The sequence below is a fragment of the Acinonyx jubatus genome, chromosome E3 (assembly GCF_027475565.1).
Source record: "Acinonyx jubatus isolate Ajub_Pintada_27869175 chromosome E3, VMU_Ajub_asm_v1.0, whole genome shotgun sequence".
Taxonomy (NCBI): domain Eukaryota; kingdom Metazoa; phylum Chordata; class Mammalia; order Carnivora; family Felidae; genus Acinonyx; species Acinonyx jubatus.
Genome location: NC_069398.1, coordinates 8,557,012 through 8,573,608, shown reverse-complemented (window position 1 = coordinate 8,573,608; position 16,597 = coordinate 8,557,012). Strand labels below are relative to the sequence as shown.

The 16,597-nt window shown below is 49.4% G+C and overlaps 1 protein-coding gene across 4 annotated transcripts in view; it reads right to left on the bottom strand.

The window, feature by feature from the left end:
• ABCC1 (ATP binding cassette subfamily C member 1) overlaps positions 1–16,597 on the bottom strand; it is a 139,120-nt gene that overhangs the window by 44,729 nt on the left and 77,794 nt on the right. For all 4 annotated transcript variants that reach the window (XM_027043173.2, XM_027043174.2, XM_053213331.1 and 1 more), the window contains exons 12-15: positions 15,137–15,340; positions 6,371–6,517; positions 4,169–4,256; positions 1,204–1,279 (exon numbers count right to left, since the gene is read on the bottom strand). In XM_027043173.2, the coding sequence (XP_026898974.2) occupies positions 1,204–1,279; positions 4,169–4,256; positions 6,371–6,517; positions 15,137–15,340 (515 nt within the window). The remainder of the gene's footprint in view (positions 1–1,203; positions 1,280–4,168; positions 4,257–6,370; positions 6,518–15,136; positions 15,341–16,597) is intronic.

The following is a 16,597-nucleotide window of genomic DNA, read 5'->3' as shown; positions in this document are numbered from 1 at the left end:
GGTGGCTCCTGTGACTGTCCAGGTGAGAATGGGTTATTTTTATAGGGTGAGGAGAGAAAAGGTTTGGGTGGGGAAAGGTTTGGGGAGTTCAAGAGCGGAAGTGGGGGTGGGGCGCATGGAACAAAAAGACAAGAGAGACAGACAAGAGAGAAAAGCTAAAATTGAAGCAGGCAGGAGCGAAGTTGGACATAAGGAAGAACTTCCCAAGCATGCAGCCCCACCATGAATTTTCCAGGTGTAGAAAGAATTTTACCAAGATTCTTTTCTCTAGAGAGTCTGTCCCCCATGCTTCCTCAGTCGATATACAGCAATAATTCGGCTACCCAGTGAGGAGGTAATTGTGAAGGGGCATGGGGGATAAATTTGGCCCCTAAAAAGGTTCCTTCTGGCCCTGTATTTTGGGGACTCCTTTGAGGAAGCCTGACAGAGCCGGTGAGAAAGGCCTCCCCAGCTCAGAAACAAATAAGAGGCACTTGACAAGTTGCCTGGGGAACCAGGTCAATTCCTGGACACTGTGCTTTGGTACCAGATGGGGAGGTGGCAAGGAAGGGTGACTCGGCAGCTGTAGGCCTGGGAGAGGACAGAGAACAATTCCATCCTGACAAATGCCTTCCGACAAAAATTCCTTTCAGCAGACCCAAGCCTGCCTGCAACCTGTAGCATCGCAGCCTTAGACCCATCCTGGCCAATCAGTACGCTCTCTCTCTCCTGGCACAGTGTTTGGCTCAGTGAGGGGCACATGACCCAACCTGGACCAATAAGAGCCAGCTGGGTCTCCCACCGAAGTAAGAGGCACACTGGGAGCTGACGGGGTCTATTTCCCATCATGAGTGGGGAGGCAGCTTGAGAAGGAAGCAGCACACAGGGAAACCGAACAAAGTCAAGATGGAGAGAATCCTGATGGCACAGAGTCCCTGGATCATGCTGTACCTGACAGTGGCTCTGAGTTATGCAAGCCAAAAACTGTTGCCCAAACCCATCTGTGCACGGTTTCTGTCTTTTACAATCCAAGGGAACCCTCTGTGCCAGCACACTCTCATCTGCTCCTTCCTGCAGCCCTGACAGGTAGGACTAGACCTATTTCCCGACGGGTAAATTGAGGCTGAGAAAGGCACAGTGGCTTTGTCAGGGTCAAAGAGCTACAGTGTGGCTGGAATCCACATTTGACCAGAGCCTCCTGGCTCTCTCCACGTCCTGGCTTACCCATTCAGCGTTGGAGGGTCACTCCTGGCCCATGTGAACGTGGCATTCCTCACAGTGATGCTGTTTGTGCCCCCACCTGAAAAGCACCAGACACAACAGGTCAGGCACAGATGAAGCCTGGGGACTGAGCACGAGCAGGAGGCTCTCTCTCTTTTTTTTTTTTTTTCTCTTATCTTTTTTAAAGTTCAATGGCAGGTGCTAGATACTTGCACTAGACATTATGTGGTTACATTAGCTCTGGTTTCTAAAGAAACCCAACCAGACCCACAAAGCAGAAGGAACCACAACAGGGCTCTGCCTCGAAGGTTACACCATCCAGATGCCCATCTCGCACAGGGTGGGGGGAGCCCCTGGGGGTTTACTCATAGCTCTGAGGTCCCCGTCCCCCCATCTTGGAAAGATCGGGCAGCTCTGGCTGGGGACGCTGAGCAGAAGCCAGGGTCAACAGGGAACAAGCACTGCTCTCCATCGGGTGGGCCTGGCCCTTGGCCCTCACCACCCCCTAGGCCCTTGCTTTCTGTTCAAAGTGGGGTCCTTGGCCCAGAGCTCCTGGATTGCAGGGTGGCCTCCTAATGTACCTCCCAGGATCCCTTCTCCCGCCACCCCTGCTCCCATCGCAGCAGGTCCAACTTCCTGAAACAGCAGGCACGTGAACTGTGAAAAAGCAGGCTGTGGAACAGGAGGTGGGGTATCACAGGGTGGAAGGGGGAGGGAAGAGCGGTAGACAAAGCCCGCATTCTGTGGATAATGGCTCCTGGGGATTCTAAGCTCCCAGCACCTCTTCCTTCACTTTCTCTCCCCTTCTCTCCCTTTTAGACTTTATGCCTCCTTACTTAAAAAAAAAAAAAAAAAGAAAAAATTTTTTTGACCCTTCATTATGAGCCTCCGTAAAACCACCTAGAGATAAGATGGGCGTGTTTTCAAGCTGTCAAATAAAGAAGTAAATTCCCCCACGCAGAGAAGAAACAAAAGCCCATTGCAAGAGGAAGTTACTGGTTAACCTAACCTAACGAGCCCGGTCCCCAGGCCTCCCCGTCCTGTCCCATCCCGTGTAACACAGACCAAGGAGGAAACTGGAAGGTGCTATTTAAGGAATTTAAAGAAAAGCCACTTGAGTCAGACAAGCTAGAAAACCACCAGACCCGGCCAGGAGTGGCCAAAGTGGCCCCATCTGGCACTCAGGGAGTGTGGATAAACATCTCAATAAGTCAAACAGCCTAGGAGACTGTCATTAGGGTGGAAAGGGGGTGCTGAGGCCCGGACCACACGAGGAAGCCTGGGGTTTTCCAGAGGCCTAGGGGTTTTCCAACAGGACACTTGCAGGTAATTGTGAGCAATTTTACTCCTCTGAAACCTCCATGGGCTGTCCCAAATTTCAGGCCTGTGTTAGGCAGAGAAATGTAACCAGGAGTAGATGGCACCGTACCATTTACGGGGGGTGGGGGGGAGACTAGGTCCTCAGGATGGCAGAAACTGGTAACCACAGGCCAGGAATGTTGAGAAGAAGATTCCAGCATCCAGTGAGCAGTGGTTCTTAACCAGGGCAACTTTGCCCCCCAAGGGATATAATGCCCAGAGGCATTTTTGGTTGTCAAAACTGGGGTGGATTCTACTGGCATCTAGTGGGTGGAGGCCCGGGATGCCCTTTAGCACCCTATAAAGCAGAGGACACCCCCCCCCCAACACACACACACAGCGAAGGACCATCTGGCCTTGAGTGGCAGCAGTGCCGAGGCTGGGGAACCTGGCCGTAGACGGCTGAGTTGAAAATGTCCCAGATCGCTCCTCTCTTACGCTAGGGACATAACGGCCACCACGACCACTGGGTCAGCAGGCACTGGGCTAAGCGTTGCACACACCACCGAAGACATCTGAATGCCTACTTGGTGCCAGGCACTACTTGTACCTTACAACCAACGTCTACACACATTCATGCCTCGGACAGTATTTACTGGGCTCCCAAGCCCGACTGTTTGAGTCCAATCCCCGCGTGGATATGTCCTAGCTGGAGAGCCTTGAGCCAGTTACTTAACTTCTCGGTGCCTCATTTTCCTCATCTGTCGACTAGGACCGATAATAATGAGACGGACCACACAGAGCTGTGCTGCTTGGTGCATAGTAGGTGCTCAATAAAGCTCAGTGAGGGAGACACTGTCCAGTGGACTGGAGCACAGATTCCACTGGCCGGCTGTGGGTGCAAATTCTGACTCTACTTCTTATTAGCTGTGTGATCTCAGGCAGGTCACTTAGGCCAGTTTCCTCATCTGTAAAATGGGGGTTTCCAGAGCTTCTCTGTGTGATGTGTGAGCAGCGGGTGGGGTAGTGTCTGCACGTCCTTAGAGCAGAAAGTGCGTGACAGGAGTGTCACTTAAGTGGAAGCAGTCACTGCTCGTAATGCTATGAATATTTATTATTAAGTGCTTAGAGATATAGCCATGAGTAAGATCCCCACTCAGGGGGATTGATGAGGAAAGGATAAATTAGTAAGCTACAAAAAAAAAAACAAAAAAAACAAAAAAAACAAAAAAAACCCCCAAAAAACAACAAAACCCAATCAACAATAAAAATCCACGTTAACACCCTGCTAGAGAAAGGCACCTTCATCCTCATGACCCATATGGGGAAACTGAGACTCAGAGCAGTGAAGTGACCTGCCGAAGGACACAGAGCAGGAAGGTTGGAGCTGGTCTCCCAACATCCGTCCTCGGTTTGCCCGCCCATCTGCCCAGAACAGAATCAAGATCTGAGCTCTGGATCCTGTCCCTCGGCAGGAGGCCTCACCTCCAGCTGCCTCTCGGTGAGGACCCACCAAGGAAACAAGCTGAAGTTCAGCCGCCTGGGCGGTGCAAGATAAGGCCACCCCACTCTGCAGAGCCCCCGCTCCCTGGGGCCTCGCAGACGGGCTTCTGGGCACAGCCAAACCCAAGGGTAGCCTTCGAGGTACAGGGGAAACAAATGCACACACCGTCTTTGCCAGGCTTCCGCTCGATGCTGTCGGCCTCCAGCTCCTCGTGAGACAGAAAGATCCTGAGGCGTTTGAGGGAGACACTCGCCTACAGAGAAGGCAATTACAGGGTGCAGTTATTTTTAAAAGCATTTTTGCGAAAACAGACCGAGGCCGACTTTCAGTGGTTTCCTCTGGGTGTGGAGGGGCCCACATCCTCCCTCATTTCTGGAGGCTCTGCGTTTCCTACAAGAGCGGGACTTAGAATAAAAAACAGAACAGGTTTTGGTTCTTGTTTGTTTTCCTTTAAAAGCCCACGATTCGTATTAAAAAAGAGGGTAGGGGGACTATCCCAGATGACAAGGGACTTGTAGAAACAATGACCAAAGGCAGTAGTCCCGCGTAAGGGTTAAAAACTTGCTAACAGTGGGGGCACCTGGGTGGCTCAGTCGGTTAAGCGTCCGACTTCAGCTCATGTCATGATCTCACAGTCCATGGGTTTGAGACCCATTTCAGACTCTATGCTGACAGCTCAGGGCCTGCAGCCTGCTCCAGATTCTGCGTCTCCCTCTCTCTCTGTCCCTCCTCCACTCGCACTCTGTCTCTCTCTCAAAAGTAGATAAAGATTAAAAAAAAATAATAATTAAAAAATTAAAAAAACTTGCTACCAGTGGATAACTAAGTCCCTGAGATATAATGCAGAGTGACCACAGTCAACAACACTGTTTATGAACTTCAAGTTGGCTTCTTACTGGTAAGGAAACGAAAATCATGTGATGTGACAGAGGTGTTAGGTAACATGCCCGAGGTAATGCCATTGCAATACGCCAGCATATGAAATCAACACGCTGTGTGTACCTTGAATTTAAGCAACGGTACTTATCAACTCTATCTCACTAAAGATAAGTTGAAAAAAAAAAAAAACAAAGCAGAAGAAATTTATGCTGAAGCATTTATGGGTGCAATGTCAAGAGGTCTGGGATTTGCTTTGGAATTCTTCAGGGGCACCTGGCTGGTTAAGTCTGTGAAGCATGCGACTCTTGATCTCAGGGCTGTGAGTTCAAGCCCTGAGTTGGGTGTAGAGCTTACTTAAAAATAAAATCTTAGATAGATAGATAGATAGATAGATAAATAAGTTTCTTCAGCAGAGAAAGAAAGGAAGGAAGTGGGGCAGGAGAGGAGACAAGAAGATTTAGATGAATCAAGTGTGGCAAAATGTTGAATCTGGGGAGTGCTACACACAGTTCATTATTATTATACTGTTCTCTCCCTACCTGTGTGTACGTCTGAATTTATTCATAATAAAAGGGGGTTTTATTTGCTGGCTTATTTTTTTTCTTAAGTTTATTTATTTATTGGAAGAGAGGGAGAAAGCACAAGTGGGGGAAGGGCAGAGAGAGAGAGAGAGAGAGAGAGAGAGAGAGGGAGGGAGGGAATCTCAAGGAGGGTCCACGTGGCCAGCATGGAGCCCAACACAGGGCTTTAACCCACGAACTAACTATGAGATCATGACCTGAGGCGAAGTCAGATGCTTACCCGACTGAGCCACCCAGAAGCCCCCGTTTCCTCGTTTATTTCATTATTTTTTTAATAAAGCATACCCACAGAGCTGTACAACCCAATCTTAAGGCTGATCTGTGGCTGAAAATGGGGTTTTCAACATGAACGTGTTCAACACTGGTGAGAAAAATGCGAAAAATACTACCGGCAGGAAAGTGGTGGGAGCATCACAGAGCGACTAAGTGGCCGGTTTCCTCTCTTCACAGGGTCACTGTGTGGACCTTGTTAACTCTGGGTGGGTCTGGGTTGGGGTTTTTCCAATGGTGGGTCAAGGCCCATCAGTGGGTTGGGAAATCAATTTAGTAAGTCCAGAGGTGCACTCTTTGAAAAAGCAGGTGAAGATAGGGCCGGGTGGAACAGACCAGATCAGAACACGATAAAATATTTCAGAATCTTACAGAGCACCTGGCTGCATTCAATATTTGCTTTGTATGCTCACATGTGAGTTCCTCGCCAAGACGTAAAACGGATTCCTTTCTTTGGGCTATGAGCAAAACAGCACGAAAGCCCCCCGTGGGGGCCTCATCGAGCCAACCGGGCACGGTGGGACGGGTCACACAGAGGGAGCGGTACAGAGCGGGATTTGCGTCATTTCCCCTCCTGCTTCCTGTCCCCAGAGAATCCCTCCCTGACCCCCCACCCCCACCCCAGCCTCGCCTGTACCTGCACGATGCTGCTGATGACCATGGGGAGAATATTCAGGGGAAACCGGAGGATGTTGAACAAGGCCAAGGACACGAAAGCTTTCTGGGCATCCAGAATATTGTTCTTGTTGACAGTCACGTAGACGGCAAATGTAGACAGGGCCACCTGCAAACAGAGCGTCCTTTACTGACTTGTGTCCCCTGGGCAGTGTGGTCAGGCCTGCCCCGTGACAGGCCACCAGAGGCAGGTGAAAACACCTAAGACAGTGTCTAGAACACGGCAGGCACTCACTAAACACTCAAGGAACTAGACAGGTGAGTGACCAGGAGCTGGAAGTCGTGGCCTCTGCACCAACCTTCTCCAAAGCACACCGTACAGATATCCAGAGAATTCCTCAGGAGTAGAATCGCACCTCTGGGCCGTTGCCCCTGCAACCTTCTCTTCCGGAAACGACCTTCCATGCAGACCGCGGCCTGGCTCCTCCCGCTGACCCTCCGAGAGGCCACCCCACCCCCCTCTGCCTGAAACAACCCTGTGACTGCACCTACTGCACCTCCCGCATGTCACCGCACCTACTGCTACCTTTTACTGCAGGACTGTAGGTATTTGTTGTCGGTCTCTTGCACTGCAACATGACCTCCACCAAGTCAGGCGTGGGGTTTGTCCCGGGCAGCATTCTCGGTACCTAGGACAATCCCCAGGCAGGATACCTCCTCTCGCCATGCCTCACATGCCTGATCCGTGAAATGGGTGTGGAGGCGACAGGGAATGCCGCTATTTCAAGTTCCTTCCAGCTCACAGAATTTATGATTTTATATCCCCGGGAAAGGAACATTTAAAAAAAAAAAAAGGGGGGGGATCAGGGCACCTGGGTGGCTCAGCGGACTGAGCGTCCGACTTCGGCTCAGGTCATGATCTTGAGGTTCGAGCCCCACGTCAGGTTCTGTGCTGTCAGCGTGGAGCCCACTTTGGATCCTCTGTTCCTCTCTCTCTCTCTGCCCGTTCCCTGCCTGCACTCTCTCAAAACTAAGTAAAACATTAAAAAAAAAAAAAAAAAAAAGAGGGGCACCTGGGTGGCTCAGTCAGTTAAGCGTCCAACTTTGGCTCAGGTCATGATCTCATGGGTCGTGGGTTTGAGCCCCATGTCGGGCTCTGTGCTGACGGCTCAGAGCCTGGAGCCTGCTTTGGATTCTGTGTCTCCCTCTCTCTCTGCCCCTCCCCCGCTCACCCTTTGTCTCTCTCTCTCAAAAATAAATATAAAAAAAAAAATTAAAAAACAAAAGGGAAAACAAAAATAACGGCCAAAGGTACCACTTTTCCCAGAAGTCAGACTTGCATTAAGCCCTGGGGTGTCTCCTGGGATTTTACTACGCAGGCTGCAGGCCGACCAGGATGGGGGTTCAGTTGTCTGAGACAGCAGCACATTACCTCCCTGACCAGGAGAAAGGGAGGACGCCCTCAATAATCCAGGGCTGGGCTGCTCAGCTGGGGAGGGAGGCATGAGATCACCAGGGGGATTTCTGTGCCTCTCCCTTTACTGCTGGTGACACAGAATTGCCAGGTGTTGCCGGGCGAGGCCAATAACAGGTGTCCCACGAGATCACCCAGGACACGCTATCAGAAGCAATCTGGACAACCCTGGACCCCGACAGACAGACACAAGTCCCTGCCCCCCACATCAGCCCCAGGATCACAGAAGCCATTAAAGGCTTTCCCTGTGGGAAATAAACTGCCCAGGCCTCTGCCTTTCTAAGCTCAGAGCAGGCTGCCGGGAGCCAGGATGTCTGAGTTTGAGCCCTGTCCCTGGTGCGGCAGTGGTCCAAGGGCATTTTCAGGGTGTTTGCTGCCTCATTTCTTTGCTACCTACCAGAAGGCAACACAGCTTAAAAATGAAAACCAACAGCTTTGCCGGGAGTCAGCTGTGTGACCCTGTGTCACCTCCCGACTCCAAGCAAGCCTCTGTTTTCCTATCTACAAAATAAGGGAATCCGGCTCCACGTGCACAGGGCTGCTGGCCGCGACAAAGCAGGCATTTAAGCAAAGTGCTTAGCACACTGCCCGGCGCACGGTAAAACGCAATATATGGCAGCTGTTTTTATTTCTGGTTACAGGACCCAGTCCAAACTCCTTGGTCCACTCTTCCAAAGAATCTATTCACCGGGCCCCAAGGGCAAGGCACTGCAAAGGAGAGCTGGAGCTGGTTCCTGTTCTGGCTCTGAGACATCAACAAGCTACATGACGCACTAGCCTCTCAGCTGAAGACACTCTCACTCAAAATGCCCGACAGATCCACACAAAGGAACAGTATTCAGCCATAAAAAGGAATGAAGTGCTGACACGTGCTACAATATGGATGACCCGTGAAGACATGATGCTAAATCAAAGAGAAGCCAGAACGAGCATCAAAGACCGTGTCTTATGTGATCCCAGGGATAGGAAACGTCCACAAGAGGCAAACTACAGAGACAGAAAGGAGATGAGTGGGGCGCCTGGGTGGCTCAGTGGGTCAGGCGTCCAAGTCTAGATTTTGGCTCAGGTCATGATCCCACGGTTCGGGGGTTCGAGCCCCAGGTTCAGCTCCACACTGGCAGCACGGAGCCTGCTTGGGATTCTTTCTCTCCCTCTCTCTGACCCTTCTCTGCTTGTTTTCTCTTTCTCAAAATAGATAAATAAACATTAAAAAAAAAAAGTAGGTTAACATGTGCTAGCTAGAGCTGGGAGAGTAGGGAGGGACTGTCAGTGACTACAGGGCTCCCTTCTGGGCTGTTAGAAATGTTCTGGAACTAGACAGGGCTGATGGTTGCACAACCTTGTGAACATATTAAACACCACTGGGTTGTATGCTTTAAAACAGTGAATTATATCTCAGCAAAAAAAAAAAAAAACTAAGAACAAAAAAACCACCTCCCTAAAGTCAGTCTGCTTTACTTAGTGGAGAAGCCAAGTCTTCACTCAGGCCCCAGGGCTTGTCTGGTTTGTAAAATCCTTTCCCTGTAACTTGCCTGACCTCCTCTCCTATCCTCCGCCCACTCGTGCCGTTCCAGCCCCAGTGGCCTCCATGACTATTCCCTCTATGGGGTGAGCACAGTCCTGCCACAGGGCCTTTGCATGTGCTTTTCCCCCTCTCCCTGGTGGGGGCCCTCACTTCCACCGGGCCTTTACTCAAGCGTCACCTCCTCAGTGAGGCGCTCAACCACCCTTTTTAAAACCACAAGCCCTCCCTACTGCTCTGTCTCGCATCTTTTTCTTTACCGTAGCCCAACGGATTAGCGTGCTATATGGTGTATTTACTATCTGCACGAAGACAGGGAGCAACCGCACGTGGCCCATCAGTTCCACAGCCCTGGCTTCTCCAGGAAGTGGAGTTCATTCTTCCTCAACGACTAATTGAGCACCTGCTGTGTACCAGCACTGTGTGGCGAGGGGCAAGGCAGGCTGGGCATTCCTGAGACTCACAGTCTGGGGGAAGCAGGTGTCAACGGAGTTCTCTCCAGCAGCGGGGTATCTGGACGTGTGTGGAGGCAAGTGGGGTCAGCGCAAAGACTGGGGCTGTAGGCGAGTTGGGGGCTGGAGTGTGCCACAGCCTTGTAATGGGTGAAAGTCAAGGAGGTGAGGAGTTTTCTGCAAGCAATGAAGAACAAGGGTGCCGCTCCAAGAGCTAAGAGTGCCTCCACATTGAGAAATGCAGCTCACAGGTGAGCCCATCTACTCCAGCCCAACTCCTCTTGTGTGTGTGGACCTGTGTTCTTTTTGTCTGCCCAGCATCCATGCCTGCTTCTGGTTACAATACTGCAATTTTCTTTTGGGAAACAAAATCTCTCCGAGTATCAGGACATGACTTTGGCCATAAATGAACTGCCCCAAAGAAAACCCCATGGAGAATGCAGAGCTGAGAGACAGAGAGGGGGTCATTCCCTTTGAAATACCTAGATCCAGCCATTCCTGAAACCCCACTCATGCTCAAAACCAGCACTTTCCTATACTTTTCAATTTTGTGACTTAAAAATCCCACTTTTTTTTTTTTAACTCTAGTCAGTTGGAGTTAGGTTTCTGCCAATTGAAAAATATTTCCTAACATGGCTTATTCAAATCTTTTACTCATTCAGGTTTTCCTCCACATTACATTTAATGAATGTGTACCACGTGCCCAGAGATACAAGCAGGGGGGGGAAAAAAAAAGATAAGGTCCATGTATGATCTGATCAGCAGAGAATAATTGCCATATGGAATGATAATTGTCCTAACGAAGGGAGATACAGGGTAAATAGAAGGCGAAAAGCTCATAAATCTTCTAAGACAGAAAATGCTAAATATTGACGGCTGCCTGGGGCTACTATTTTAGCAAAGTGCATTAAGCGTACATGATAGATGCCAGGCTCTGCATTTCAGAAAAACAGGCCCATTAATCTCGCCACAATGTCAGCCCTGCTCCTGTCTGACCTCCCTAGGCCTCTGTCTTCCATCAACCCTACTGGGGGGTAAACACCTCATCATTCTTGAAGCGCAGGAATTCGCCAGTGGAAAGAATAGGCCAACACCTTCCAAGAGAACCAAACGCTACATATTTCATCCTAATGTAGTCAGAGGCTTAGGTGTCTGGGCCGGGGCCACGGTCCCCAAGTGACACCCAGGCTCATCGGTTTCATGCCCAGCAACTTAATGGACTCCGCCTCTGGGAGCCCGCTGCCCCTGCCTTTCCCCATCCCCACTCCCCCATAGTGAGTGGCAAATTCACGGTCCAGAAAAGCCAGTCCCCCTCTTAAGCATCTCCTGGGCCATGGCTTTCTGGTGGAGGCTAGGGCAGGAGACGTGAAGTGAAAAGTCAGCACATACAGGGGACAAGCTAGAAACAATACACTGGGTCAGAGGACCTGAGGACCAGAACCAAGGGTCATGGGAAAAGGTTTCCCCAACTGAAGTCTAACCAAACCCACAGATTAAAAAAACCCTGTCACTTACTCCCCCTGGCTGCAGATCTTTACCTATTAGAAAAAAAACAAAAAGTACAATTCAAAACGCCTTGGATTTCTTTATGATTTGCCATCACTTGTATGAAAGTAAAGTAAATAAAAGAGATGCATAGGTTTAATTACATTTATTATGCATAGTCACTGCTATGCTGATTTATGCACAGGCTTTCTGTGCACTCAAAAAAAAAAAAAGATAGAGGCTGAGTGACTAGGGCTGAAGAGGAAAAAGGCTGTGCCTCTCTGTGCAGACCAGCAGTTCTCAACTGGAGGGACACCTGACAAAGTCTGGAGACACCTGTGATGGTCACATTGCACAGAGCCTGACGCTATCTCACAAACTGTGACATCATGACCTGAGCTGAACCCAAGAGTCAGACGCTTAACTGAGCCACCCAGGGGCCCCACGTCCGACTCTTGATTTTGGCTCGGTCATGATGTCGTGGTTCGAGCTGACAGCACAGAGCCTGCTTGGGATTCTGTCTCCCTCCCTCTCTGCCCCTCCCCTGCTTGCATTCTTTCTCTCTCTGCCTCAAAACAGGCAAAACTAAAATTAAAAAAGAATGAGTATCACCTGTGCAAAGCAGAATATTTAATAGTTACAAACACACAGAAACTATTTAACAGTTTAAAGGAAAAATAATCAAAAGCACACCCTACATAACCACCATCCAGTCTTCGAATACTTTTTACTTCTAAAAACCAAAGAAAGCCGTCAGAGACCTGGAGAAAGTTAGGGAGACCGGAGTGTTCTGAAAGAATGAGCTGGCAGAACCTTCTAGCCCAGAAGGCTGGTGCATGTGAGCCAGAAAGGATCGAACAGAACTCGGAGTCCCAGAACAGCTAAAAGATGTCACTTCGTGTGCCAACTGTAGTCAGCTGACAGCAATCACCTGGCGGGCCGCCTGGGAGAGAACCCCATGACTGGCTGGGGATGTCCAGGGTGGGCATGGGAGCGGGGGGCAGGCAGGGGCCCACACGTGACAAGCCCTGTGGCCTAACCCCTTCGTATTTCTTTTGCAAAAACCCAGAGGCAGGGAGGTAGACTGACCGGCCTCAGGGCACACCGCGAGCTGGCAGTAAAATTCAGCAGGCATCCAGACTCCAAGCCAGGGTTCCACACCTGTTTTTGTCTGTCTGGCCCACGCACTTAAACCATTTTACACGATTCATTTTTTTTTAAATATCAAAATAATAGTATTTTATGACCCAGGAAGATGACACGAAATTCAAATCTCAGGGTCTATAAATACATTTTTACAGGAACACAGCCACGTCCGTTTATGGAGGTATTATGCACGGCCACACTGGCAGACGACAAGAGTTGGGGCAGATGCTGGATGGCTCAGAATGTCTACGTTTACGGACTGCTCCTTTGTAGAAAAGGTTTGCTCACTTCTGCTTTTTGCCAGCGTTTCTCAAACTTCAATGTGCGTACCCACCACCTGGGTGCGGGGCGGAGGTGTTCAGTAAATTCAGATCCTGTTTTAGGCCGGTCTGCAGTAGGGCCTGAGTCTCCATTTCTAATAAGCAACTTGGCGATGCTGATGCTACTGGGCCTCGGACCACACTGTCAACAGTGGGCATCTACTCCACTCCTCAAAGTGTGGACCCCAACCAAGGGCAATCGGTAACGCCAGGGAACCCGTCAGCAATGCAAATACTCAGGCCCCACCCAGACCTACTGGGTCTTGTTTCAACAAGCCTCCCAGGTGATTCTGATGTGGGCTCGAGTTGGATCCTCACTGCTTTCCACCCCACTGCCTCCTGGGCGAGTTCAGACTCTGGGAGACATGAAGTCGAGCCTGATGAAAAACCCAGCGTCAGAAGGAACACACTTTGACACACCCTGAAAATGCAAGACTTTCCTTAAACATTCCACCTGTGACTCGAATGAAGCTGATAATACTGTAATAGAAAAGCTTCCCATTTATGAAAACGCGTGACTGCAGTTCACAGAAACCTCCCATAAGAATATATATTCGCCAACAGGGCTGAGAAGTAACAGTCATTATTAGGACAGCATTAAAATAATGATATAATTAAAAATATAAAGACACAAAAAAATGAACCCGGGGGCATGATTCTTAACTATATATTTTTTAAGTTTATTTATTTTGAGAGAGACAGAGACAGTGTGAGTGGGGGAGAGGCAGAGAGAGAGGGAGAAAGAATCCCAAGCAGGCTCTGCACTGTCAGCACAGAGCCAGATGTGGGGCTCGAACTCATGAAATGGGGAGATCATGACCTCAGCTGAAGTCAGACACTCAACCCACTAAACCACCCAGGTGCCCCTATTCTTTTTTTTTTTTTAGTGTTTATTTTTTTTGATAGAGAAAGACAGAGTGTGAGTGGGGGAGGGGCAGAGAGAGAAGGAGACACAGAATCAGAAACAGGCTCCAGGCTCTGAGCTGTCAGCACAGAGCCCGACGTGGGACTCGAACTCATGAACCGTGAGATCATGACCTGAGCCAAAGTCGGACGCTCAACCGACTGAGCCACCCAGGCGCCCCTATTCTTAACTATTCGTAACAGTGCACTGTGCCTAAGGGGTTTCCACAGCCCATCTTTATATGGTCTCGTGGTCTAGGGGTAGAAACTTTGTCTTTAAACTTTCAAAGTTGGCCAGCAAGGGAAAGACCCATTAAAGGATTCAAGACTTGCATATCGGAACATTCAATGCAACACGGATCATAATAGCAAAGAACAGGGACTATCCTAAAAAGTCAGCAATAAGAGATCGCTTAAGTCCACTCTGGCACAGTCATGCACTGAACATCCATGCTTCATTACAACAGATGAAGCAGGGCGCCTGGGTGGCTCCATCGGTTACGCGTCTGACTCTCGATTTCAGCTCAGGTCATGATCACACAGTACATCAGTTTAAGCCCTACATCGGGCTCTGTGCTGACAGTGTAGAGCCTGCCTGGGATTCCCACCCCCTCCCTCCCTCCCACTCTGCCCCTCCCCTGTTCATGTGCGCTCTCTCTTCCAAAATAAATAAACAAACAGATGAAGCAGATGTGAATGCACGAAATGGTCATATCTCAAAGTACAAAAGAGGTATAGAACACTAAGTATGTATGACTCTATTTGAATATATTAAGAATATTTTTTTTTACCAACTACATCCACAAATATTTCTTTTCTAAAAAGATACATGAAACTGTCGCTTTGGAGGAAAGGGACAGACGGAAGGGAAGACAATATATTTTCATCTTCGGACTTTCTGAATCGTTTCACCTGTTGTTGTTTTTACAGTGAATGACCAGTATGTGTTGAGCACCTACTATGCACTATTGTATGCACTGAGGGTGTAGCAATAAACAGAGAAGACACAGTCCCTGCCTTCCCGGAGCTGACATTCTAGTGGAGACAGACAGACAGTAAACAAGGACATTGTGCAGTGCGTCTGGCTCTGCCACCTCCACGGTTTGTGACCAGCCGGCAAGAGATCAGAAGCTGACACTGTTATGTAGCCCAAATGTGGCACCAAGAACACCGCTGGGTTCAGCTGGTCTGCTTTCTTAGGAAGACGCTCTCAGGGAAGGAAGCAGGGAGCCTGACTGGCATTCTGGCACAAATTTCTTATCTCGTGAGCCCAGCAAGCGGTTCCTGAACTGGCTACTTTGGAGTGTCCCTGGGCTGGAAGCTACTGAGTGCTGTTGAATAACATAAATTTGTGGGGAGGGAGCACTTCGTGAAGGGAGTGGGAGAAGACGGCCCTGCTAACTCATGACCTTTTAAAAATATGTAGGTTTGCAAACACAACAAAACATAAAGCGAGGGGGGCCGGGATCAGGTTGGCCTCACTCACCAGGAAAGGTGTGCAGACCCAGGTGAAGGTCCCCACGGCTGCCAGGTAGGCCGATTTCTTCAGCACCTTCAGCTCCTCCTGCCTGATGGCCAGCACCTTGTCTTTGAAGGCCAGTTCCCACGCGTACAGCTTTAGCACTTTGATCCCGTTGAGAATCTCATTCATCAGCTTAATCCGATTGTCTTTGCTCTTCATGTGGGCCACCTTTGGAGAGACAGGAGCAATCAACACCACAGCAAGGGGCTCACTTCTGGCCCTGGCCCCAGGCCATCCCAGGCCATCCTGTCCCAGAAGGGTGGGGAATCGACCCTGCAATCCTTATGAATGCTACTCTCTTTTACACCAGAGAAAAAACTGCTTTGGATCCCTTCTGCTGGACATAGAGACACCAATTAGATTTAGATTTGCGAAGCAGGTGTCCAGGGAAGAAGAAAGGCAGGGGTCCTACTCTGCCAATCCAAACACAAGACAATGATGCTGGACTTATTTTCCGCTCCATTTTTTTAGCTTCTTTACTGGGCCATACCACTGTTAAATGCTGCTAATACCATCTGGCATTTTCCAGATGCATCTGACATGCACCTAGTCATTGAAGGCTCTCAAGAACCTATCACGAGTGCCGTGGTCACTCCTGGGTCACAGATGAGGACGCTTCTTTTTTTTGTCACGTGAAGCAGAAGCCAGTGACTGAAGTGGTTTCAAGGGAGGGCCGTAGGGACAGAGCCTCTTCACTGTTTAACCTATTCCCACCCGCACCTGCTGAGGCCTCTTTCCAACAGGACCCAGGTCCTGGGATGCATCTCTCTTACTGTGTCATCGGTGTGGCCAAGCGCTCTCAGCTGAAATCCCACAGGCACATCATAAATAGCCATCAATAGGGGATGAGAGACAAAATCCTCGACCCCTCTCTGTTTCGGACCATCTCGCACCAGCTCAAGAGAATGAAGTCAGGCTCCACACTACGCCACAGAAGGATCCCTGAGACGCGGTGACAAATGCTAAAACCGTGCTGGCCAGATGGGTCGGTGTATAAACATATATGATGGTAACAGCACAAAACACACACACAAAAAACACGCCAGACCCAACTAGATAATGAGATCTCTCTATAAATACATGTAAAGTTCTAGAAGGCTTTGCTTTGGTGTGTTCACTGGGACTGAGGGAGCAGGGAAGGGGGCATTCCCTTTTAACCTACACACTGTGTATCCACTGAACATCTTTTATAAGGAAAAGGCATGCGCTGTTGTTACTTGGATGTTTTAAAAGTTAAAAAGCATTTCTGAAAACAGTGGAAGGGCTAGCATAAGGTAATGGGCGGCGGGGAGTCAAGGTTAGTTTTTATTCCACTCTTGAAAATGCACATGAAACACATAAATGACTAAATTCCGTGGGAAATAAGGAATTCTCGGAGGCCCACGGATGTGATTTTCGTCACTGGCCTGTGAGGCCTAACTATTT